This window comes from Pogona vitticeps, chromosome 1 (genome assembly GCF_051106095.1).
Source record: "Pogona vitticeps strain Pit_001003342236 chromosome 1, PviZW2.1, whole genome shotgun sequence".
NCBI lineage: Eukaryota > Metazoa > Chordata > Lepidosauria > Squamata > Agamidae > Pogona > Pogona vitticeps.
The window spans coordinates 168904752-168931370 of record NC_135783.1 but is presented as its reverse complement, the minus strand read 5'-3'; the positions used below and the strand labels follow the sequence as shown (position 1 = coordinate 168931370).

At 43.4% G+C, this 26619-nt stretch overlaps 1 protein-coding gene across 10 annotated transcripts in view; it reads right to left on the bottom strand.

Annotated features, from left to right (window-relative positions):
- The window catches only part of PCNT (pericentrin), a 315970-nt gene that overhangs the window by 218504 nt on the left and 70847 nt on the right, over positions 1 to 26619 (bottom strand). For all 10 annotated transcript variants that reach the window (XR_013537759.1, XM_078378579.1, XM_072976792.2 and 7 more), the window contains 2 exons: positions 26155 to 26387; positions 12058 to 12206 (listed from right to left, as the gene is read on the bottom strand). Coding sequence is in view for 9 of the 10 variants with exons in the window: in XM_078378579.1 (XP_078234705.1) it covers positions 12058 to 12206; positions 26155 to 26387 (382 nt within the window). In the remaining variant the exon portion in view is untranslated. The remainder of the gene's footprint in view (positions 1 to 12057; positions 12207 to 26154; positions 26388 to 26619) is intronic.

Sequence of the window (26619 nt, the reverse complement as noted above, 5' to 3'; positions counted from 1 at the left end):
GCTTTTATTTTGTGATTTTGACAGTCTTGTTCCTCCATTCCTTCTCAACATACAATCATGAAAGATCAACAACTGTGGGTTTCTTGTTATGTCTATGCTTTGATCTGATAACATGCAAAAGAAACAGACCTTGGGTGAAGTCGCCTAGCAACGGAACAAGTTTGGAAAGAAGGGGAAGGAAACTGAGTTACGCTAGTGACATAGGGTCATACTTTGGCCATCTCAAGAGAAGAGAAGACTCCCTGGAAAAGACCCTGATGTTGAGAAAGTGTGAAGGCAAGAGAAGGGGACAGCAGAGGACGAGATGGTTGGATAGTGTCATCAAAGCTACCAACATGAATTTGACACTGTCACGACCCAGACTCCTTGAGGGGAGTGCTTGGTCGGGGGATAGAGAGCAATTAGGGAGTCTGAATCTCCTTTTGGTAGAGTCCAAATGACCTCAGCCAGGAAGAATTACAGATCCCTTTTCAGAAGTCTATCCTAACAGATACTTGCTTACACTTAACTAAGTTCAGCAAGAACACACACATGAGCTTTGTAGTCACCAGATCTATCAAAGCTCAGGCAGATAAGACTCTGTAGCATTCTGGGGCCTCACAATCTCTCTGGAAGCAGGCTCAGCACACTTGCTGTTCAAAAGACCATTCTTAAGGATTTTAAGAATAATTTTTTTATTGAAAAATTAAAGACTGTATAGATATTCAGTTTGCTGCATAAGCAAGGCGTAAGTTACATTTCCATAGAATATTGTAAAGAAATCTAGGCATCATTCACTAAACAAAAATATAAGTAAAAATACTAAAAAGCCTCTTTCAGAGAAGACATAGGGTATGGCCCCCTCTCCTCCTTTCTGAGGTTCTACATTCCAATTCCCTTCAATCTAACATAAGGAAAAAAAGACTCAAAATGGCTCCTAAGCCTCTCAATAGACTAAGGAACAGTACACATGGTGCAAACTCCATTTTTCTACTTTCTTGGCACCACCCTTCTTCTTTGTCTCTCAAGGTGCTGAACCAATAGGCGATTAGGAAAGTCCGTTCTCATTCCGCCTTCTGTTCCCAGGAGAAATTCAGGTGTTGTTTTCCTTCTCCTCGTTTTGGTCTGGATCTAGACAACATGTTGTGTCTTCACACCTTATCGTCTCCTGGCATGGCTGGGTACAAGGAACTTTCCCATCAGCTCATGAAGAAAACATTCCCATCATACAAAATCATTCTTACACAGGACCAATATGGATCCATTTTACATTTCTTCACAACTACATAACCCATATTCATACATGCTTTTAACCCACATAATCTCCACCTCGAGGCAAAATCCAGAGCCGGAGTCCTGGAGGCAGTTCGTGTCGTTCTGTCAACTCCTGCAACGTCGCTGGAACCAGTTGTATTGGCTCTTGCCTTTCCATTTGACTATTTCAAAGACGTGGAGAGGGGGATTTGCTGCTTGCGTAACAGCCTATTCTCCATGTTATTTTACCCAGGCTTCATGCTCTGGAGCCCGCCTTAAACTGGGCAGTCCCCAGCCAATAAGGTGCTACCTCGCCACAGTCTATTAACCTCATGGGGTGCGTGGGGTTTAGGGTGGAAGATGACAAGCAGATCAATAACTCTACACCATGCAAAATCATAAGAAAACTTCTACCCTAAAGTTGGGCAAGTGAAATGTTCGGACAATGACCCCTGGCTTTTCTGATGATGGCTTTTCTGACGACCTGCAGAAAATAGACGACGTGCGCAACACAGCTGTCATCGACATGGAACTGAGTAGACTGCAAATGGACATTGTTGCCTTGCAAGAGCAGACTCAGGATCTGTCAAAGAAAAGAACTTCTCATTCTTTTGGCAGGGAAAACCATTGAATGAGAGCAGGGAACATGGTGTTGGCTTTGCGGTCAGAAATAGTCTGCTGAGATTCATTGTTCCACCTACTGTGGGGAGTGAAAGAATCCTGTCTCTGCAGCTCCACTCATCAGCGGGACCGGTCACCAGTGCATATGCACCAACACTGTCGTCTACAGCAGAAGTGAAAGACAAATTCTACGACAATCTGGCAGCTACTATCAAAAAACCAAAAGAGAACCACTGTACATTCTAGGAGATGTTAACGGTAGAGTTGGTGCTGATCACAATTCTTGGCCCACTTGTCTAAGCCGTTTTGGCATTGGAAGGATGAACAAAAATGGCCACGATTGCTGGAGTTTTGCTGTTACTATGGTCTTTGTGTCAGCAACACGTTCTTTAATACAAAGCTTCAACACAGAGTTTCCTGGAGACATCCAAGATCCAAGCATTGGCATCAGCTCAACTTGATCTTCACTAGACGTTCTAGCCTTCCTAATATTACGATCACGTGCAATTACCAGAGTGCTGATTGTGATACTGATCACTCCCTGGTGTGTAGTAGAGTAAAACTGCGAACAAAGAGATTGTATCAAACGAAAAAGGAAGGAAGACCACGTATTGACATCAGCAAGACTCGTGATCAAAGAAAAGTGGAGGAAACCCACTTGAGGAAACCCCTCCAGGCCCGGCAGATGGAGATGCACCTGAATGATGGGAACATTTCAAGAATGCTGTATATAACACCGCCTTGTCCACATTTGGCAAGAAGACCAAAAAGATAGCCAACTATTTCAAAGCCCATTCGGAGGAGTTGATGCCAGCCATCGAGGACAAGAGGAGAACTCTAGCAGCATACAAAGTGTGCCCTAGCGAGAACAACTTTTAGGCTCTTCGAGCTGCTCGTAGCCAAGTCCAACAGGCTGCCAGATGTTCCAACAATTATTGGCTTCAGCTCTGTTCTCAGATACAGTTAGCAGTGGACACAGGTAACATCAAAGGAATGTATGACGGCATCAAGCAGTCTTTAAGTCCAATACAGAAGAAATCTGCTCCCTTGAAGTCTGCTACAGGCGTGATCATCCAGGACTGAGCACAGCAGATGTAACGCTGGGTGCAGCACTACTCTGAGCTATATTGCAGAGAGAACGTAGTAACCGAAGAGGCATTAAATAACATTGAGTGCCTGCCTGTCTTGGAAGAGTTGGACAGCGAACCAACTTTTGCAGAAATAAAAGCAGCCTTGGATTCCCTCGCCTTTGGCAAGGCACCTGGAAAGAATAACATCCTTGTTGAAGTGATGTAAAGAGATCATCACCACCAAACTGTATGAAGTCTTTCGTCTTTGCTGAAGGGAAGGTGGAGTACCACAGGACATGAAGGACGCAAATATCGTCACATTGTATAAGAACAAAGGAGACAGGGGCGACTACAATAACTACTGTGCCATCTCTCTTCTCAGCATTGTAGGGAAGCTGCTTGCTCGTGTTTTACTGAAGAGACTCCAGGTGCTTGCAGACAGAGTCTATCCAGAATCATAGTGTGGATTTCGAGCTAATAGATCCACCACTGACATGGTATTCTCCCTCAGACAGTTGCAGGAGAAATGTAGGGAACAACAGCAGCCATTCTTTGTGGCCTTTATAGATCTCACAAAGGCCTCTGATTTGGTTAATAGGGATGCCCTTTGTAAAATCCTTCCCAAGATTGGATGTCCACCTCGACTCCTTAACATGATCAGGTCCTTTCATGAGGGAATGAAGGGCACCGTAGTGTTTGATGGCTCAACATCAGATCCCTTTGATATCTGAAGCAGAGTGAAACAAGGCTGTGTCTTCGCACCAACCTTTTTCGGGATCTTTTTTTGCTGTCATGCTGAAGCATGCCTTTGGAGCTGCAACAGAAGGTGTCTATCTCCAGACTAGATCAGATGGAAAGCTCTTTAATCTCTCTACACTGAGAGCAAAGACCAAAGTCCAAACGAAATGCATGCGGGACTTCCTCTTCACCGATGATGCAGCTGTTGTTGCCCACTCTGCTGAAGACCTCCAACAACTCATGAATCATTTTATTTATTTTATTTTTAAATTTTTTTATTGTATTTATACCCCGCCTATCTAGTCATTTCGACCACTCTAGGTAGCAAGGCCTACCAAGACTTTGGACTAACAATCAGCCTGAAGAAAACACAAGTCATGGGCCTGGGTGTGGACTCACCTCCCTCTATTACCATCTCTATGCAAGAACTGGAGGTTGTTCATGACTTTGTGTACCTTGGCTCAACGATCTCTGACACTCTCTCCCTAGATGTTGAGCTGGATAAACGCATTAGCAAAGCAGCTACCGTGTTCTCAAGACTCACAAAGAGAGTATGGCTTAATAAGAAGCAGACGGCATATGCCAAGATCCAGGTCTATAGAGCCTGTGTCCTGAGCACACTCCTGTACTGCAGCGAGTCCTGGACCATTGTGCACAGCAGGAGAGGAAAATGAACACCTTCCATATGTGTTGTCTCCGACAGATTTTTGGTATCACCTGCCAGGACAAAGTTCCAAATCGAGTAGTCCTAGATCGAGCTGAATTTTTAGCATGCAGACATTACTGAAACAGTGACAACTACGTTGGCTTGGGCATGTTATGAGAATGGCTGATGGTCGGATTCCAAAAGATCTCCTGTATGGGAAATTAGTGCAGGGAAATCGCCCCAGAGGGAGACCACAGCTGAGATACAAAGATATCTGCAAGGGGGATCTGAAGGCCTTAGGAATGGACCTCAACAGATGGGAAACCCTGACATCTGAGCATTCAGCCTGGAGGCAGGCAGTGCATCACGGCCTCTCCCAATTTGAAGAGACCCTTGTCCAGCAGGCCGAGGCAAAGAGGAAGTCCGGAAAGCAGCAAAATCAGGGAGCTGGACTGGGGACAGATTGTAGTTGTCTTCAGTGTGGAAGAGATTGTCATTCTCAAATTGGCCTCCTCAGCCACACTAGACGCTGTTCCAAGTCCTCCATACAGAGCATGTTACCATAGTCTCTCGAGACTGAAGGATACCTAATCTGTTGGTAAGATGGATAGAAATCCCCAATGTCTAGCTGCTGATATTTTCTTTTGCGCGTTTTCCAAAATATCATCAGTTTCAGCATTAAAGAGGCCTGCCCTGTCGAATAGAAGGTCTTCGATATGTGCGCGGGCATCCTCAACCAGGCCAGCTGTCCTTAGCCAAGAGAAACATTGTAAGGCTACTGAAGTGGCCATTGACTTTTCTGTGGTAATCTACCGTGTGCCTAGCAGAATGCATCTTTTTTTATATATACAGGTTTAAAAGTTAATTTCCAAAAATCTAAATTATTATGTTTAAATATCCCTATTAGGGAACAAAATGAAATTAGAGATGCATCTCATTTAGAGTTATGTTATTCAAGTTTTAAATACTTAGGAATATGGGTAACAAAAAATCTTAATCAATTAATCTACAGAAATTATAAAAATCTATTTAAATTTCCAAAAGAAAAAATGACAAAATGGGTCAATTTGAACTTATCAATGCTGGGGAGAATTGCTCTGATTAAATCTTATATATTACCAAAATTTCAATTTCTATTCCAAAATATCCCATTACAGCCAGATACAAAAAAAGTAAAACTATGGCAAGGAAAGCTAGAAAATTTTATTGCAGGAAAGGGAAAGAAGATAAGATTTATAAATAGCGTTAAATATAGACAGGGTCAAAAGGGGGGATTAGGAATACCACAGCTCCTAAAATACTATGAAGCTTTGCAAATAAACCAAATTATTAAACTTATACAAATTGACGAGACTTGTAAAAATTCAGACTGGGTTAAAATGGAAAGTGAAATGAAAATGGACATTGTAAACAAGTATATTTATACTACAAAAACAATTGGAAAAGGAGAACAAATACAGAACCCATTCATTTCTGAAACATTAAGGATATGGAGAAAACATAGTAAAACATTGGCCCCCCCAGTATCCCCTTTATGTCCCCTCATGGATCACCCAGATTTTAAGTCTAAAGAAAAATATGCACAATTTAAGGAATGGAAGCAAATTGGAATATATAGAATTAATGACTTATTCGAGTCAGGGGAACCACTCACTATCAGACAAATAGAGGAGAAACCAAACAAATAAAAAGCAATTGGCTCCAAATAAAACAAATAAGAAGTTTCGCTACTCACTTACAACAAAAAACTGGCCTTCTAAGAACATTAACCGAATTCGAACAGTATTGTATACAAAAAGATAAAAATAAAAAGAAAGGATTAACCTCACTAATATATAAAAGTATTATTGAAAAAGAATATGGAAAAGGTGGAGGATCTAAAACAGTGTGGGAAACAAATTTAAATATTAATATACCTGAAGAAACTTGGACAGGAATCTGGAAAAAATATCCATATAAATCTATTTCAGCAAGTGCAAAAGAAACGGTTCTAAAGGTAGTGCACCGATGGCATCTATGCCCTACAAAACTACACAGAATTAATAAAGATATATCTGATAAATGTTGGAGGAATTGTGGTCAAAAGGGAACTCTGGAACATATGTGGATCTCATAATCAAATTCATGACACGCCCCCCTTTAAAGATACAAAATATAGGACTATTAACGTTTGAAAGCTGTACACCGTTCTGGGACTCTGACCAACCGTCAGTATCGAGATAGCCAGTTTAGCCTACCCTCCACTCTAAAATTGGTGCTTTTGAATGCCAGGTCTGTATCCAATAAATTCCAGCTTATTTATGATCTTATTCTGGAAGAGGATACAGACCTGGCATGCATAACCGAAACTTGGATTAGTGGGGAAGGAGGTCCCCCCTGGCCCTTGTCTGTCCTCCCAGTTATGCTGTCCAGCATCAGGGTAGACTGGAGGGACGGGGGGGAGTGGCCATTGTATATAAAAACACCTTGGAGGTTACTAGGCACTCTGCTGTGGTAAAGCCCTCCATGTGTCAATAGGGGCCCTCCATGTGTCAATAGGGGCCAGGGATGTTATTGGGATTTTGCTGGGCTACCGTGCTCCCCGTGACTCAGCCATCTCCCTACCAGAGCCAGCGGACTTTGTCTCCGCAGCACTGTTGGAGTCCCCGAGACTTCTGGTCCTGGGTGACTTCAACATCCATGCGGGGGCAGAGACTTCCAGTCCAGCTCTTGAGTTCTTGGAAACCATGGCTGCCATAAACATGTGCCAACATGTTAACGGCCCGACCTACGTGGGAGGTCACACGTTAGACCTGGTCTTCTCCAACAACTGGAGTGAGTGTGGTCTGTTGGTGACTGACCTTGTGTCAGTCCCTTTGTCATTGATAGATCACCACCTAGTAAAATGTAACCTCTCAATGGCCCTCCCACCTCACCAAGGACCCATTTTAATGGTCCGCCCTCAAAGGCTACTAGATCCTATAGGATTCCAGGATTCCATGAGAGGGATTCCGGTTGAACTGGCTGGCACTCCTGTCGAGGCTCTGGTTGATGGCTGGTTCACAGCAGCTACCAGGGCTGTAGACATGACCGCTCCTAAATGCCCTCTCCAATGCAGAGCTCGGCCAGCACCCTGGTTTAATCAGGAGCTACGAGCGATGAAGCAAACCAGGAGAAGGCTGGAGTGCATTTGGAGACAGAAACCGACGGATCACAATAAGGTAGCTGTTAGGGTCGCGACTAACTGTTATCTTGCCAAGATAAGGGCTGCTAGTCGAGCTCACCTTGCTAACCAGATAAGGAAGGCTTCAAATCAGCAGGCGGAACTTTTCTGTATAGTCCGCGACCTATCCAGAATTGGTCGAAGTGACAGGCCTCCCTCTAGTATCTCACCCAACCAATTTGCAGCATTTTTAAAATCTAAAGTGGAGGCCATCCGCCAGGAGCTTTCTCGCTTTTTGGATACAGTGGATCGAGCAGAGATGTCCAGTGCTCCGCCTTGCCCGGTAAATTTCGATCTCTTTCAGCCTGTGACGCCAGACATTGTAGACAAAGCGCTTGACCGCTGCCGGGCCACCACCTCTACTCTTGACCCTTGCCCGGCCTGGCTAATCAAAGCAGCCAGGCCTATAACAACAGAATGGGCCACAGCAATAATTAATGGGTCTTTCCGTGAGGGCAGGGTTCCCCCCGCCCTCAAGGAGACACTCATTAGGCCCATAGGAAACTGAATTTGGCGAGAGACAATATTGGCAATTATAGGCCCGTCACCAATGTTTCTTTCATTAGTAGTCGAGAAGGTGGTGGCCGATCAGCTTCAGGCGCATTTGGATGAAACAAACGCCGTGGACCCATTCCAGTCAGGCTTCAGGCCGCGCCATGGTACAGAAACGGCATTGATCACCCTGTTGGAATACCTATTGAGGGAGGCCGACAGAGGGAAAATGTCTCTGTTGGTCCTCCTCAATATCTCAGCTGCCTTTGATACCATCGACCACGGTATACTCCTGGGGAGGCTCTCCGAGCTGGGAATAGGTGGACTGGAGTTGGACTCGTTCCGATCCTTCTTGGAGAATTGTCCTCAGAGAGTCCAGCTTGGGGAGGGGGACTCAGCCCCGTGTAGTCTCAGTTGTGGAGTTCCGCAGGGCTCAAGCCTCTCCCCAATGCTCTTTAACATCTATATGAGGCTGCTGGGCAAGGTCATCAGGGGATGTGGAGCATCGTGCCATCAGTATGCTGATGACACTCAGCTCTACATCTCCTTTTTTCCCAACCACAGAGGACGCTGTTCTGTACCTGCAGCGCTGTTTGGGGTCTGTACTGCAATGGATGCAGGAAAATGGGCTGAGGCTGAACCCGGACAAGACAGAGGTCCTGAGGGTGGGTGGACCCACTGTCAGTGGTTTGGGAAACTCCCTCTCTTTTGGGAGGATTACTGTCACAGCTAAGAATGAGGTTCGCAGCTTGGGGATCCATCTGGACCCAGCGCTCACCATGGAAACTCAGGTGGCGTCTGTGGTTCGCACCACCCATTTCCATCTTTGGTGGATTGCCCAGCTGTGTCCCTTTCTTGACGTTGGTGCATTCACCATCTTAGTCCATGCGCTCATAATCTCGAGATTAGACCACTGTAATGCTCTCTGTATTACAGAGATTAATGCGGAAACTACAAATGGTGCAGAATGCAGCGGCCAGACTTCTTAGTGGGGTAAGGAAACACCAACATATTACTCCCACTCTGGCTGCATTGCATTGGCTGCTCATTCGATTCCACGTTCATTTCAAAGTTCTAATAATCACATACAAAGCCCTAAACTGTTTAGGACCTCAATACTTGGTGGAACGCCTCCTCCCACCTAGATCTACTCGTATCACCTGATCTAGCCAGGAGGGGCAACTGAGGAGCCTAACGCCGAGGGAGGCCCGGAAAGAAAAAACAAGACACCGGGCCTTCTCAGCAGTGGCTCCCAGGCTTTGGAACACACACCCCACCCCCCCGAGATTCATCTGGCCCTCTCGCTGGGCATTTTCAAAAGCCAACTCAAGACCTGGTTATATAAACAGGCCTTCCCTCCAGACTTTACGTAACTCTCTCTCTTTCTTTATCTATTCTGTTTTGTGTTATGTAGGAAACCGTTACTTTATACTAATTGTTTTTATTACGTGTTTGTGAGTAGACTATGTCTAAATGGGCTGCATATAAGCTAAATGAATGAATGAATGAATGAATGAATGAATGAATGAATGAATGAATGAATGAATGAATGAATGAATGAATGAATGAGGAGGTACGGCTGAGCTGGATAGAGCAACTGGGTGGCGGTGGTGGTTTGTCCGGTCGAGCACTGGTTGGGGCAAATGGCAACCCGGTGAGAGTGCTGAATGCGGATATGAGCCACGTGTGATGAAACAGACAGCTCTAGGGACTGTTCGGGTCGATGTCTCTGGGGAGGTTGTAGTGGACAATCAGATGTTACCAAATAAGGTATGGTCTCTAGTTGTTGTTTGGAGTCGACCCTGTCAGGTGAACCAACTATGGAAGGGTTGCTTGAAAGAACAGTGTTGAGGACTGGGAGGAGAAGATGTTAATCAATCAACTTTGTCATCCCATTCTGGTGATTGGGAGCAGGGTTGATGAGAGGGGATTCCATCATAATCAGAAAGGGAAACAATAAAGATTGATTTGGCAGTTTGTTGAGGCTGCTGAGAAATGACTGCAGCTTTAGATTTATGCTGCTTAGGTCTTTTAGGCGGAGAAGGCTCTGGAACTAAAGAGGCTTTGGTTATATTTGACATTTAGTGGAAGACTTCGATATTGAGGAATTCGGTATCGAGCGCTTTGATATATGGGTTTTTGAAGTTTTAGACGAAGTGGACAGAGTGTCAGGAGTGGGATGGTGTGGTCGATGGACATTGTTTTGAGGCTTCAGAAAGAGCCTTCTCCATTGCTTTGGTTTGTGAGGGGGCCTTAAAAGGAGGTTGGGCCATTTTCGTTGGTTGAAGGGACTGTTCCCAAAAACAGAGTTTTAATGTGGATAAGTGAAAATGAAGGACTCAGCGCTTGAAGTTCTTACAATGCTGGCAGGAGGATGTCTGGTGTGCCTCTCCCAAGCAAAAAAGACACTTGTCGTGGCCATCGGAGAGTGGTATTTTGTTATCACAGACCATGCAGTGTTTAAATAGGCCCAAGGGGCCATGAATAGGAGAAAATAATTTGAGGAGAAAAAAGATTATGATTGAGGGAGGGGGTGCTGTGACTGGAGGCCGAGTGGAGAAAGGAAAAAAATCTCTGATGACAATGAATTGGATCTAAAAGTTTAAAGGAAGAAAGATTGATAACAGGAAAGAATCAAGAAAAAACTCTCTTTTACTCACAGAAGCAGAACTATGAGGCTCTAAATGCGGCGGTTGAAAGAAACTGAAAGGGGAGCCTTGGTGCCAAGGTACTTATATGAGGGGGGAGGGGCCTTATTCTAATGTGTTTTTCGGTACCGCAGAAGCTCTAGAACTTTCCGATGAGGCTCCGCGCAGGCGCGGATCACCCAGGGTGTGATTCAGAGGCCACAAAGAAGACCTATTATCACAGAGGGCTTTTTCAAATAATCAGCATCTTAATAAAAAATTAAAAATCTGATTTAAACATTTAAAAAAATATTGATTTTATCCATTGTCAATAAGGACTTCCACAGAATTACCTGAAAATGTGACCGGAAACTCCCCGGGAGATCTCATGAAACCATTCTTGTCCATAACCAGCCTAAAGCAGACCCCCTCACACATACACAACATCTATCCTTACAGCTCTCAGTTATAGTTAGTCTACACCACAATGGGTAGCAAGCTCTCCATAACTACAGAGAATTCTTCCATATCTAGATCACCATTATCCTGCCCAACATGAAAAACTAGATGCAGAGTATAATGTTCAGCATGAGTAGGGCTAGAGATCACTTAGGCCTGTAATGACAAAGTTGTCTCAGGAGGATGTTTGCTACAATGAAGTTTGTCTCTCCAAATTATAATATTCTTATATAGTTGCTTATAAGTTTTACATTCCTAGATACCTTGTTTATTTCAAGTGAAGGCAAAAAACTCAGGATGAAGCTGGGTCCCTTTGAGACTTTGGCCTGAGTTTATGTCCTTTTTCTCTCAGATAAGCGAATAAATTGAACTTTTGACATGAGCAAACAAGAGAACACCTAAGAATATCAGCTGTTTTTTAATATGTTGGATAACTATAATCAACACCCCACATGCCTTGTTCATATCTTCCTGGACCATTTAAATTGCTATATGTTTTAGGTCAGGTTTGTAATTTGGGGTCCATCCATTCTCTTAATTGGAGAAAACTCTTTATGACGTGATGGTTGGGGCAGTCATAACTTAAAATTATGTAAGAGTTTGGAACACATGTGCTAGCAGCTTTTACTTTGTTTTTTCTAACCCCATTTTCCATTCAGTTATTTTGCTCGCTTCTCTTGTTAAGGTTTGAACATTTATTTGACTACCTTGCATTTTGCATCTGTCTTTCCAATCCCACTTGGGCCGCTAGCTATAGTGGTTTTCCCAATCACAACAATACTGATGTTTCTAGCACAAGAACCTGAGGGAACACCCCAAGGAGGATACCATGGTCATGCAAGCAGTTCATTTGGTTTGCTTTTTAAAAAAACATAAAAAACTAGCATCTTGCCAAACTGTAATCCTGGTTTACTTTAAATATAGAATAAAGCCCAAAATGGAAGTCTAAATATCTTTAAGTGTACTAACTTTTCATTTATGCAAAGTTCAATATCAGTTCTCAGTACAGCTATTGGAATCTGTCCTCCTCTGTTTTCTTTCTCCTCTCGTCGAAGATTTTTCAGTTCGCCACTGGCATCCTCCATCTCATCTCTCAAAGATTTGGTTTTATCCTCTGTCTGTGGAAAAGTTAATAAACAAAGGATTAATATAGCATAAAGATATATATCATGACCTGCCCTGGGATCATGATTGAGAAGATGGCCCTTCCTAAAGCGCCAAACTGTTTAGGTATTATATGTATAGAGTACAAAAGGACTAACATTTTGTGCTGTTTTGTCCTAGTGGTGGCTGCAGTACTAATACCCGCTCAATGCATTCACACATTCAGGCTTGTTTTGCAAGCAGAAGGGGAGGGGAGCTTGGTGCACTGGGCAGCTAATTTTGATGTGTGTGGGGCTGTTCACTTTGCCAACACTCTGATGTCAAAAAAGTTTCCCCCACTACCTTTTGATTTGCCTTAAGGGAGATTTATGTTTAGCAGATGTGATCTTTACTGGGATTGTGGTTCAGAGGAATGAATTTCCCCTCACTCTAACATGCAGTAATTCTGATCCCAATTGCTTCCCTTTGCTTCCTTGATTTTGGAAGCTTAACAGAGACAGAATGCATGCATTTTAAATGTATTACCTAGTTTGGTCCTTAAAAAGATTTGTATGAACAAATTTAACAGAACTGGAAAACATGGTCCCTTCTATTGCTCCTCAAATAGAGAGTCTCAAATGAAAGCAACTTGCAGAACTAAACCCAACACCAAATGGCTTTTCATTTTTCATGTAACTCATGGCAAAATGTGTAGTTCTTACTTGTTGATAAATTTGTGTAGTTTTTACTTGTTGACTGTCTTGAGTTCAGCTTCTGTTTCAATGTTAAGCAAAGAGAGAAGCAGCATCAATAAGGTTGGAGAATAAAAGATTAGTTCCGAATCTACAAACTGTTTGTTGATTGACGAGATATCTGCGGCGGTATCCCTCTTGCCCCAAAATAGAAACTTTTTGGCTGGAGGTAATTAAATGGATAAAAACACTGACTAATCAAAAAATAGAGATTAATGAAACATTATTGTTATTTTCATTATTCACGGCGGGAAATGAGAAACTACAATATAAAGAATTAATTGCAAATCTCATAGGCACCGCAAGATCTGAAATAGCTAAAAATTGGAAAAAAGCCCAAGATCTCTCACTGCAAGCATTCACAAGTAAAATATGGCATACATTGTTGATGGAAAAAATGACGAACAAAGTTACAATATATAGAGGCGAAATAAGCCATAGTAAATTCACGGGAAACTGGAAGCCATTATTAAAATATGCTGATAAAATGGAGACATGTGGTTTGAAAAGAGACTTAAATTGTTGGTCAATTTTTTTTTTTAAAGGTGATGGGTAAAGGTATATATATGTGATTTGGAGAAAAGTGGGGAATAGTTTTGTATTTAATATTTGTAAAATGTTCGATTGTCTTTTCATTCTTTATAAATAAATAAATAAATAAATAAATAAATAAATAAATAAATAATGAAAAAAAAAAGCAGAATGCATCTGTTGTTTGACAATGGAAAGACCATTTTTGGTTTCTTGAACAGTGAAGCTGTCTTATCAATACCCTGAGGGGGAAGCAAGGCCACATTAAGCTACGGAGTCCTACCTTATTGAGCAAAGTGGGTCTGAGGACTACAAAGCTCATGTGTAATTTCTTCTTGTTTTTTCTTAAGGTTGAGCAAGTATCTTTTTAGGGCAGAATTGTAAGAAGAAGTTTGTTTCATGCCTTGGCTGAGGTCACCTAGGACTCAAACCAGCTGCATGAGGGTGCACAGACTTCCAATTACTCTCTGTCCGACCGGTCAAGCATTCCTTTAGAGGAGGCTGATCGTGACAACGCCAGCTGTATGAGCTGAACAATCCATCTGGATATTGATTGTGGAGAAGCAGGAGCACCTCTATGTGGTCCATGATAGCACAGGAGTAGACGCGGGGAGCGCCTAATGTGTTTGGTACGATGGAGGTAGAATGCCAGAGCTCTTCTTACATCAAGGGTATGGAGTTTGCGCTCTAATGGTGTGGACGGAGAAGGATACAGTGTTGGCAACACAATGGGGTGGTTGATATGAAAGTCCAATACCACCTTCAGCAGGAAGGAGATGTCTAGGTACAGTGGACCCTCGACTTACAGACGGCTCGACTTACAGACTTTTCGAGTTACAGACTTCTCTGGCGGCAAAATTTAGATTCGACTTGCAGCCAAAGAATCGACCTACAGACCAGAAAAAAACCTAAATGGAACAAAAATAGAATAAAAACTGCCAGTTATGGGATTAATCGGTTTTCAATGTATTGTAGGTCAATGGAGATTCGACCTACAGACTTTTCGACTTGCAGCCACTGTTCCAATACGGATTAATTCTGTAAGTAGAGGGTCCACTGTATAAGGTGACTTTGTCAGGGTGCATTTGTAGGTAAGAAGGGTCTGACCGAAGTGCAGCCAGTTCACTTGCTCTTCTGGCCGATGTAATAGACACAAGAAAAGCGGTCTTCAGAGAGTAATTTCTCTGAACAGGTAGCCATAGACTCAAACAGTGGCTTGGTAAGAGCTTCCAAGACAAGTGGAAGGGACCATTGCGGCACAATGTGCTGTAAAGGAGAGTGCATGTTCTGTAGGCCTTTTAAAAATCTTTTAAGTGTAGGGTCGGGAAAAAGCTTGGCAGAGCGGGATTGAGGAGGTTGGTGAGCCACTATTGCCAAATGTAGACTCTGATAGTGAAATGAGCCAATCCAAGATTGAAGAGATGCAATAGAGAAGTAAGTACTGTGGATAGGGAAGCCGGTACCGTGACCATGCCTTTAGTCTGGGCAAATTTGGTAAAGGCTTTCCATTTGCTGTCATATAGGCGAGTAGATGGTTTCCTTGCTTGGTCTAGGACCACACGGAATTGGGGGTTATCCTCCACGCTGTCAGGTGAAGAGACCGGACATCGGGATGGAGAAGGGTCCTGTCGTTCTGTGAGAGAAGAGACGGTATCGGAGGTAGGTAGAATATTTCCTCCGTTATTTCCAATAGGTAGGCAAACCAGGGCTGGCGCGGCCACCATGGGGCAATGAGGATTGCGTTTGTTTGGTACTGAATGATTATGGTCACAGTTCTGAGAAGCAGTGGTATCGGGGAAAACAGGTAGGTTAGTTCCCTGGACCATGGTATGAGGAAGGCATCTCCGAGGGAGGAGGTGTCTATGCCCACCCTGGAGCAGTACCGATCGGATTTGGCATTCAGATGGGACACGAAGAGATCTATCGTGGGCTGTCCCCATTGTTGGCATAGACTGAGAAAAATTGTCTGGTCAAGGGCCCACTCGTGCATTCTGGTGGGCAACCTGCTTAGGTGGTCTGCCAGGGAGTTTTCCCTGGACGCTATATGGATTTTTTGAGGAAAAATGTGGTGCGAGCGGCACCAGTCCCAGAACTGCAAAGTCAATCGGAGGAGGGGCCGGGATCAAGTTCCGTCCTGTCTGTTGATGTAGTGCATCACTGTGGTATTGTCTCTTACCAGTTGTACTGCATGTCCCTTTATGCGTGGCAGGAAGGCATGGAAGGCTTTGCTAACAGCCAACAGTTCTAGCTGATTTATGTGGGTGGCCTTTTGATGTGTAGTCCAGGGGCCGTGCACTCGCAGCTCTTGAGGGGCTGGCATCTGTGATGACCTGTATGGACAGGTACGGAGGATGAAATGGTCGTCCCAGTGACAGGTTGTTGGGCAAAGTCCACCAGATGAGATGTCGTGCTACATGAGGAGGGACCCGTAACTTTTTTTTGTGGGAGGGTCCATCACAGGATTGTACTGGGTGAGGAACCAGGACTGAAGTGGCCTGAGTTTTAGTCTTGCATAGAGTACCACCGAAGTGGTGGATGCCATCAAACCTAGAATGTGTTGAGTATCGTGAGCGGTTATGGTTGCGTACGGAGTGAATTTGAGAGCTGCGGCTTGGATCTTGCGAATTCGCCAGGGCAGTAGGGAGGCTCTCGTGCGAACAGAGTCCAGTGTTGCTCCTATATAGGAGACGATCTAAGAAGGTATCAGGTTTTACTTTTTCCTGTTGATTCTTAACCCGAGTCTGTTTAGGGTGTAGAGGGTAAAGTCTGTGGAGAGGACTGCATCCTGGTTGGATCTTGCCACTAGACACCAATCGTCGATGTAGGGAAAAAAATTTTATCCCCTTGGTACAAAGGAATGCTACGACTGGTGCCATGCATTTTGTGAATGTCCTGGGGGCTGTGGAGAGCACGAATGGGAGAGCAGTGAATTGGAAGGTGTTGTGCTGGAATTGGAACCGGAGAAATTTTTGATGAGATGGGTGGATGGAAATATGGAAGTAGGCATCTTGCAAGTCAATGGTGACAAACCAGTTTCCCTGAGACAGAAGAGGGAGAATGGAATCAGGAGTCAGCATATGGAACCTCTTGCATAGTATGTACTGATTAAGGTCCATAATGGGTCTTATACCATCGTCTTTCTTGGGGACTGCAAAGAAGCAAGAGAAGAAACCCTCGCTGGAGTCAGAGAATGGTACTCTGGTTATAGCCCCTTTGGATAATAGGGATGAAATTTCCAAATGCAGTGGAATGGAAAATGGAGTGGTTTTGACTGAGTTTGGTAAGGGGGTTCCTGAGAATTCAATGAGGTAGCCTTTCTCAATGATGTTAAGGACTCACTTGTCAATCGTGATGGTGTGCCATTCTTGAAGGAATAGGAACAGTCTGGTGGTAAAGGAGAAATGCTTACCCCTGTGCTGAGTCTAGCGAAAGGACTGCTTGGGGCTACGAAAACGTTGTTGTTTGAACAGCGGAGCAGTGGACTGCTGGGTCTGATAAGTCCGATCCTGCTGTTGTTTACTGTATCGAAAGGGTTGGTACTGAGTGGAAGATTGGTACGGAGGCTTTTTGTAGGCCTGTTTTTGGTACCTATACAGCTGGTATGGTACGTAAGACTTTGCTGTCTTTCTCATTTTATGAATATTTTCCATAATTTTGTCAGTTTTGGAGTTGAATAATCCGAAACCATCAAAGGGAAGATCCTCAATTTTAGGTTTAGTGTCGTCGGGGATATTAGCGGTTCTGAGCCACATGTGGCGTCTGACAGCTATCGCCGTTAGCATGGACTTGGAAGCGGTATTTGCCGTGTGTTTTGTGGCGAACCTTTGTTGCCTGGTAAAGGTATTAGCCTCTTCGTAGACGTTGAGGGCTTCAGCTTTAGAAGGATCAGGCAAAGTTTGCAACATGGGGAGTATTTTATCCCAAAAATGCTTCTGGTAAGTGCCCATAGCCGCTTGCTAGCTGGGTATCTTGATTAGTAGGGCAGCAAAGGCATAGAGCTTCTTGCCCAACGTGTCTGTTTTCTTTCCCTCTTTGTCAACGGGCATAGCCGATGATTGAGTACGCGACTTGTATTGGGTAGCTTCGACCACGATGGAGTTAGGCGAAGGATGATTGGTGAGGAAATCAGAGTCCGATCCATGGGTTTTGTATTGATGCTCTATTTTGCGAGGTACTTGTGCCATCGCAGGAGATTTCTCCCATGACCAGTTCAAAGAGAGCTGGGATAAGACTTAGGCTAGGAGAGGAGGCCTTGTCCTGCTCCATGTCATAGAAGACTACGGCCCGTTCCTGCTGCGGGATCTCTGCATCCAATTGAAGAGTTTTTTCCATATGCATGATAAGTTGCGCATATGAGGAGAAGTCCTCTAGAGAGGGTTGGGATAACAAACCTTGGCCAACTGCCTCAGGAACACTGGAGTCACTAGATGCCATAGAGTGGTCATCATGAAAGGACTGCGAGGCAAGTGAAGGAGAGCGGCGTGGTACCATGTCTTCTGGTACAATGTCCATGTCGGATTGAGTGGACATTGAGAAGGGCTCCGCATCATGAGCTCACAGACCAGAATACAGAGTGGTAGCCTGGACTGAAGAGTGCCGGCTGCTGCATTTAGCGCATTTAGGAAGCGCTGTAGGTACCGTAGGAAGACGCCTTTTATGCAAGGGTGCTTGAGGCGTCAAGAGATCCACCTGCGGCTGCTGTAGCATAGGAAAGGCTACAGTATGGTGCCACGGTGGTGGAGGAATGGTGGTGCCTCTAAACTCTGGTGGGTAAGCGTAGCCATGGTATGTGTACGGTTGGTATGGAGAGTAGAAAGGGTGTCCAAACTGTGGCGGACCCTGTGGACGGTACCTGTCTCTTGCATCCCGAGGCTGGTACGGGATGGTACGTTTACGCTTTTCCGTACTTTTCCTAGGAGTGTCGTGGAGAGACTCCTGTTCTGACGGAGACTCGGTATCAGCCCACCCTGAATATTGAGGGCTAGAAGGGGCAACGGCGCGGCTGGCATCTGGCGCAGCCTCAAATCGGCCCGAGTTTGGAGACATGAACATCATATCCTGAGCCGTCTGGGCTGAAGGAATGTGCTCCTCAGTATCAGAGAGTCCGATTCCTTCCCTTGAAGACTCCTCGAGCAGTATCAAAGGAGCGGGAGGAGGCACAGCACATATCTTAGCTGGCTTCTTCAGTTTTTTTGGTTTATCATTATTTTTCCTTTCTGCAGGAATGGCAGGACGAGAAGATACCTTGGCTTTAGGCGGTTTAGCGGCCTCCTTGGATTTCACAGGAAGGGAAAAGGTAAGAGTTGACCACTCAACAGGAGAAGTCTGTTTGGAGACCTCCAAATGCGGAGGAGTAGGTGCAGGGAGGGAGAAGCCCTCCATGGCGGGAAGAAGAGTCTTCTCGTAGAGGAAAGATCGAAGTTGTTGGCGCCTGAGTATAATGGCTTGTTTGGAAATGCAAGTCTGATCGAGGTGGAATTCCCCCAAACAAAACAAGCACTTGTCGTGGCCATCTGATAGAGGAGTTTTGCGGGAGCAGATGGCATACTGCTTGAAGCTCCGAGGGACCATAAAACAAAAAGGATCCGTCGAAAACAGGGGGGGAAGGGACTGAACGATGGCAAAACTGAATAATAAGGCAAGTTCTGTCAAATAAAACAACAATAAAAGGGAAGACAAGAAAAGGCTAGCTAAGCTAGTATACTTAGAGTTAAGTGCTCTGCTCTTCCTAATGTCCTTCCGGAAGGCGGAAAAAGAGGAACTGAAAGGATGCTGGAAGAGGCGGAGCCTATATACCCTCGGAGGGGAGCTAAATGACTCTTTTTTCTAAAGCTCTAGAATCTTCCGAACGTCCTGCTCAGGCACAGGATTAACCTATTTGTGTGCATTCGCAGAGACCACTACGAAGAACCTTTAACTTTGGGATAAGAATTTTCATCAAGGTTTTATAATATTCTGAGCCTAATCCATCTGTGCCAGGTGTCTTCCCTACCTTTAACTTATTTCTAATAACTTCTATCTCTTCCTCTGTAATTGGTCTCTCCATTGTTTCTCTATCTGTTAATACTTCCTTAAAATCCTTTTTCATATATTTTATCTTTTGTAGAGAAGGATTTTTACTTGTAGCAGTTAACACTGAAGGGCTATCTTTATAAAGTTTTTGAAAAGCTTTTAGTTTTTCTTTCATTTTATTGCATCAATCCCTGTTGTGTGTTTTTTTATAACTCCCATATTACTCTTACTTGGGGGGGGGATACTTTAGCCAGAAGCTTTCGATGTTTATTACTAAATTCAAAATTATCCTATTTAAATATACAGTGGTGCCTCGCATAGCGACGATAATCGGTGCAGCAAAAATCGCTGCAAAGCGATTTCGTCGCTATGCGACATTAAAAAGTCCATAGGAATGCATTGAAACTCCTTTTTTTTCGCAAAAAGTTCTTGCTATGCGATTTCATCGTGAAACGGGGCACCCATTAAGCGAGGCACCACTATATTAAATCCCTCTGAATCTTTTCCATATGAATCCCTTCTAGTTCCTTCCTTTTAGCTTGCAGTTCCACCATTATCTTTTATTTATTTATTTATTTATTTATTTATTTATTTATTTATTTATTTATTTATTTATTTATTTATTTATTTATTTATTTATTAGATTTCTATCCTGCCCTTTTAGACGTCTATTCTGGGTGGGTATCATCAAACATTATAAGCTAAAACATTTAAAAACAATTAAAAATTTTCTTTTCTCTAGTGTTCTCCAGTTATTACTTGTATTATCAGATCAATGGTACAAGCAGATTCCTAACAAATAAACTATGCAGACTGCTTATCACAGATAAGCACAAACATGCTAGGTTGCAGTTACATATTTCAACAGGAACTATACAATAAGAGTTGGCAGAAAGAAGTGTGAGCCATAAAGTTTCTCATGTAACTGAAGGGATAAAAAAACAGAGAGCAGGGCTTTTGTGTGCCAATACATGCATGTTGGGAGGAGGAGGAGATTAACAGTCTTTTCTTCTAAGCTCAAAAAAGTTCCAAAGTTCCATGAATGTGCACTACAGAACCCATGTAACTTCACAGAGTTCTATCCAAAGAACAATTTACAAATAACCTGCTTTTCTCACCAATCATCTTGATCCTAGAAAGATTTGTGATTCAAATGCACACTGCAGAATCTTACCTACTAAAATTGTACTCCTCGTGGCACACTATTCTACGCACAGTGGGAATAGAGGGTGTATCTATGACTCTCCTTGTTGTGTCTGCTTTCCCAACACAATTGTATGTCTGCATAGACATTAAAAATGGAATGGGACGTTTATTGCAAGCTGGCTTCATTTAGGTAGGATAATTGTACCCCAAAGTTTGGCATTGTAAGCCTATCAGCTCACTTAGAAACCCCATTTAGAAATTACATTTCAGCTTCAATAACCTAGATCATGACGGGCATCTCTACTTCCCCCTCTGAAAACTGGTTGTAGAGTGGCCACAGAACTGGTTTAAGACAGGTTTTATTTCTGTCTATAGATTAGGTTTTTTTTTAATTTCAATCGTTTGTTTCTGTATCCTTCAGTTACAAAAGAAGTTCAAAAGCTACAGAAGCAGGGTATTCGCAATACACAAAGAACATCTATTGCAATCCACTCTACATGGTGGGTCAAGATCTTCAGCTGATGCAACATGTAACAACTAGGTTGCAGACTGGTGCATGGTATCATTATCATGTGACACAGCTACTCAAAGACCTGTTCCGTTGCCAGTTGCTTACCTGCCCCCCTTCAAAGTGTTCATCTTAAGCTTTAAAGACTAAATGGCTTAGAGACTGGCGAAGGTTCCCACTAAGCTGGGTGCACGCACACACAAACTCTGCTTCTCCTCACACAGCTGTCTTCCTTCTCTGCGCAGCGATTGCATTAGGTTTTAATCGCGACATAACACAGTGCACAAGCGGTGGAGTCACACACACACGGGCAAAGCCACACACTGCGGAACCCCACCCAACGGGGCTGAAAATTAGAATACATTGAGACTGGCTATCTAAGGAACAGTCTACAGTATATTGTCATAAGCCTTCCCAGACTTTAAGATCTTCAGGAGGAGCCCTCTTAAAATTATTGCAATTTCAGGAAGCAGTTTGTTGTTGTTTAGTCGTGTCCGACTCTTCGTGACCCCATGGACCAGAGCACGCCAGGCCCTGTCTTCCACTGCCTCCCGGAGTTTGGTCAGATTCATGTTGGTAGCTTTGGTGACACTGTCCAACCATCTCGTCCTCTGTCGTCCCCTTCTCCTCTTGCCTTCACTCTTTCCCAACATCAGGGTCTTTTCGAGGGAGTCTTCCCTTCTCATGAGATGGCCAAAGTATTGGAGCCTCAGCTTCAGGATCTGTCCTTCCAGTGAGCACTCAGGGTTGATTTCCTTTAGAATTGATAGGTTTGATCTCCTTGCAGTCTAGGGGACTCTCAAGAGCCTCCTCCAGCACCACAATTCAAAAGCATCAGTTCTTCGGCGGTCAACTTTCTTTATGGTCCAGCTCTTGCTTCCATACATCACTACTGGAAAAACTATAACTTTGATGATGTGGACCTTTGTTGGCAAGGTGGTATCTCTGCTTTTTAAGATGCTGTCAAGGTTTGTCATCGCTTTCCTCCCAAGAAACAGGAGTCTTTTAATTTTGGGGCTGCTGTTACCATCTGCAGTAATCATGGAGCCCAGGAAAGTAAAATCTGTCACTACCTTCATATCCTCCCCTTCCATTTGCCAGGAGGTGATGGACCAGTGGCCCCTTCGGTTTTTTGATATTGAGCTTCAGACTGTTTTTGCACTCTCCTCTTTCACCCTCATTAAGAGCTTCTTTAATTCCTCCTCACTTTCTGCCATCAGAGTGATATCATATGCATATCGGAGGTTGTTGATATTTCTTCTGGCAATCTTGATTCCGGCTTGGGATTCCTCCAGTCTGGCCTTTTGCATGATGTATCCTGCATACAAGTTAAATAAGCTGGGGGACAATATACAGCCTTGTCATACTCCTTTCCCAATTTTGAACCAATCAGTTGTTCCATATCCAGCTCTAACTGTTGCTTCCTGTTCTACATATAGATTTCTCAGAAGGTAGATAAGGTGGTCAGCCATTTCTTTAAGAACTTGCCATAATTTGCTGTGGTACACACAGTCAAAGGCTTTTGCATAGTCAATGAAGCAGATCTTTTTCTGGAATTCTCTTGCTTTCTCCATAGTCCAGCGCATGTTGGCAATCTGCCCCTTTGAAATTCAGCTCGTACTTCTGGGAGTTCTGCTGAAGCCTGCCTTGGAGGATTTTGAGCATAACCTTGCTAGTGTGTGAAATGAGTGCAGCTGTACGGTAATTGGAGCATTCTTTGGCACTGCCCTTTTTTTTGGATTGGGATGTAGACTGATCTTTTCCAATCCTCTGGCCACTTCTGAGTTTTCCAAACTTGCTGGCATATTGAGTGTAGCACCTTAACAGACTCATCTTTTAAGATTTTAAATAGCTCCACTGGAATGCCATCACCTCCACTGGCCTTGTTGTTAGCCATGCTTTCTAAGGCCCACTTGACTTTACTCTCCAAGATGTCTGGCTCAAGGTCAGCAACCACACTATCTGGGTTGTCCGGGATATCCAGTTCTTCCTGGTATAATTCTTCTGTATATTCTTGCCACCTCTTCTTGATGTCTTCTGCTTCTGTTAGCTCCCTACCATTTTTGTCCTTTATCATGTTCATCTTTGCAGAAAATGTTCCTTTAATATCTCCGATTTTCTTGATCTCTGATTTTCCCTTTCTATTATTTTCCTCTAATTTTTTGCACTGTTCATTTAAGAAGACCCTCTTGCCTCTCCTTGCTATTCTTTGGAAGTCTGCGTTCAGTTTTCTGTAACTTTTCCTATCTCCCTTGCATTTTGTTTCTCTTATCTTCTCTGCTATTTGTAAAGCCTCGTTGGACAGCCACTTTGCTTTCTTGCATTTCCTTTTCTTTGGGATGGTTTTTGTTGCTGCCTCCTATACAACGTTACAAGCCTCCATCCATAGTTCTTCAGGCACTCTGTCCACCAAATCGAGTTCCTTAAATCTGATCCGTCACTTCCACTGTGTATTCATAAGGAATTTGGTATAGATTATACCTGACTAGCCCAGTGGTTTTTCCTACTTTCTTCAGTTTAAGCTTGAATTTTGCTATGAGAAGCTGATTGATTAGAACCACAATCAGCTCCAGGTCTTGTTTTTGCTGACTGCATAGAGCTTCTCCATCTTTGGCTGCAGAGAATATAATCAATTTGATTTTGGTATTGCCCAACTGTTGATGTCCATGTGTAGAGTCGCCTCTTGTGTTGTTGGAAAAGGGTGCTTGTGATGACCAGCTTGTTCTCTTCACAAAACTCTATGAGCCTTTACCCTGCTTCGTTTTGAACTCCAAGGCTAAACTTACCTGTTGTTCCTTTTATCTCTTGACTCCCTACTTTAGCATTCCAGTCCCCTATAATGAGAAGAACATCTTTCTTTGGTGTCAGTTCTAGAAGGTGATGTAAGTCTTCATAGAATTGGTCAATTTTTGCCTCTTCAGCATTGGTGGTTGGTGCATAAACTTGGATGACTGTGATGTTGAAAGGTCTGCCTTGGATTCATATTGAAATCATTCTATCATTTTTGAGTTTATATTTCAGTACAGCTTTTATTTATTTATTTATTTATTTATTTATTTAATTTATATGCCGCCCACACTACCCAAAGGTCTCTGGGCGGCTTACAGCATTTAAAATACAATAAAGATATGTACAATTAAAATACAATTAAAATATATATAAAATTGCCATCAGACCCACAGTTAATATTATTTCAGTTAAAAGCCTTCTGGAACAGGAAGGTTTTGACCTGGCGCCGAAATGTCATCAGTGTCGGCGCCAGACGAATCTCAGTCGGGAGGGCATTCCATAGTCTGGGGGCAGCTGCCGAGAAGGCCCTTTGTCTACAAGCCATCCCTCTTACCTCCTTGAGGGATGGCTCTTTCAAAAGGGCCCCCTGGCTAGATCTTAACTGCCGGGTAGGCTCATATGGAAGGAGGCGGTCCTTCAGGTATCCAGGGCCCAAGCCGTTTAGGGCTTTTCCCACTCTTTTGTTGACTATGAGGGCTACTCCATTTCTTCTATGGGATTCTTGCCCACAATAGTAGATATGATAATAGTCTCAACTGAATTTGCCCATTCCTGTCCTCTTTAGTTCACTGACGCCCAGGATGTCAATGGGTGACATTCTTGCCATCTCCTGTTTGATCACATACAGCTTACCAACATTCACTGATGTTACATTCCAGGTTCCTATGCAGTATTTTTCTTTGCAGCATCGGACCTTCCTTTCACTTCCAGGCATATCCACAGCTGAGCGTCCTTTCGGCTTTGGCCCAACCAATTCTTTAACTCTGGAGCTACTTGTACTTGTCCTCTGCTTTTCCTCAGTAGCATGTTGGACGCCTTCCAACCTGAGTGGCCTATCTTCCAGCATCATATCTTTTAGCCTTTTGTTTCTGTTCATGGGGTTTTCTTGGCAAATATACTGGAGTGGCTTGCCAATGCCTGCTCCAGGTGGATCGTGTTTAGTCAGAACTCTCCACTATAACCTGTCCATCTTGGGTGTCCCTGCACGGCATAGCCCATAGCTTCTCTGAATTACTCAAGCCCCTTCACCATGACAAGGCAGCAATCTGTGAAGGGGAGGAAGCAGTTTACAAACACCTAAATGTGATATAATCACCCAAATCTGTCAGCTGGCTAAATAGCTCTGTGAGTTAGGTATCTGGCTATGGAGCCAAATTTGGGAGTTTCATTCCCAACTGTGCCTCCAAGGAGAACTGCCAACCTGGTCACTTTCACAGTCCCAGGATGCCCCCAGAAGCAGGGAATGATAAACCACTTTTGAATATTCTCTACCTAGAAAACCCTGAAATGGGTCACCATAAGTCAGAAGTGAACGGCGCACAATTACTATCATTAAATGTGATACACTTTGGAGAAATACCTAGATTGAAGGCTTTGAGGTTTATCTGGGCCTAGCTCCACTCAAGCTTCTTCTTCAGGAAGTAAGCTCCCAGCTAGCACTGGGACAGGAACAGGATTCTTTGGTGGAATCTCGCCTAGCTAAGTCTCATAGCCTTCTAAGTTTTCTTTCAAGTGCATCAGATTTAGGTATCTGTAAGAGAGGTAGGACTCCCATAATAGAGAATAATATTTGTAGTGCTGAAAATCCAAAAATGTACTGTTTACCCATACTCAGACAATCTGCTTCTCCACTCTAATTTGTGACAGCAAGAACTGCTGAATGTCAAGAGTACCAAAAACTGCCAGCCACAGAGACTGGCGAAACGTCAGGAAGAACAACCTTCAGAACACGGCCAAAGAGCCTGAAAAACCCAGAACCATTAGATCCCGGCCGTGAAAGCCTTCACGAATATATAGTACCAAAAACTGCCTGTCAGCTCACAGGCTTCTTCAGTTTGAAGACATCAAAGTGGTAGGGTAGTGTATGGGGTTTCTAAGCATGATTACTGGAATGTACAACTGCAATTCTTATTTCTTCTGAAAATACAGTATGACTGATAAAGGGTATTCCTGGCCATATTTGAGCACATTATTTTCTTGAAAAACATTTCAATTTGCCTCCATATTTTACATATGTGAAACTACCTGCTCAAACTCCTGCTTCAAATGCATTTCTTGCCGCACACTCATTTTCTTTAAATCAGCATTTTCTCTTTTCAGTTTTTCTATTTCTTCTTGCATGGAAACCAACTGCATTTCAGCTTGAACATGATGTTTTGTCTTGCATTCATCTTCTAATGCCAAGAGTCGTTCAGCTACTTTTGTTTCTATTTGTCGTGCAGCATCTTGAGCATTCTGTAGACCAAGTTTCGCAATTTCTGTAAACAATACAATTTTTAAGTGGGGCTGGGACTTCAATTGTGACAACAGAAGAGTTAAGCTTATTCATATGAAAATGAAAGTTATATTAAATATCTTAGTTTAACGGTACAAATGCTTAGAAGAGTAGACTATCTGTCTCGATAGGCAGGGTATAAATCTAATAAAATAAATAAAGAAGTTGAGTAAAATTCTTACTTTTAACAAAGACTTATGGACTGCACAATTCAT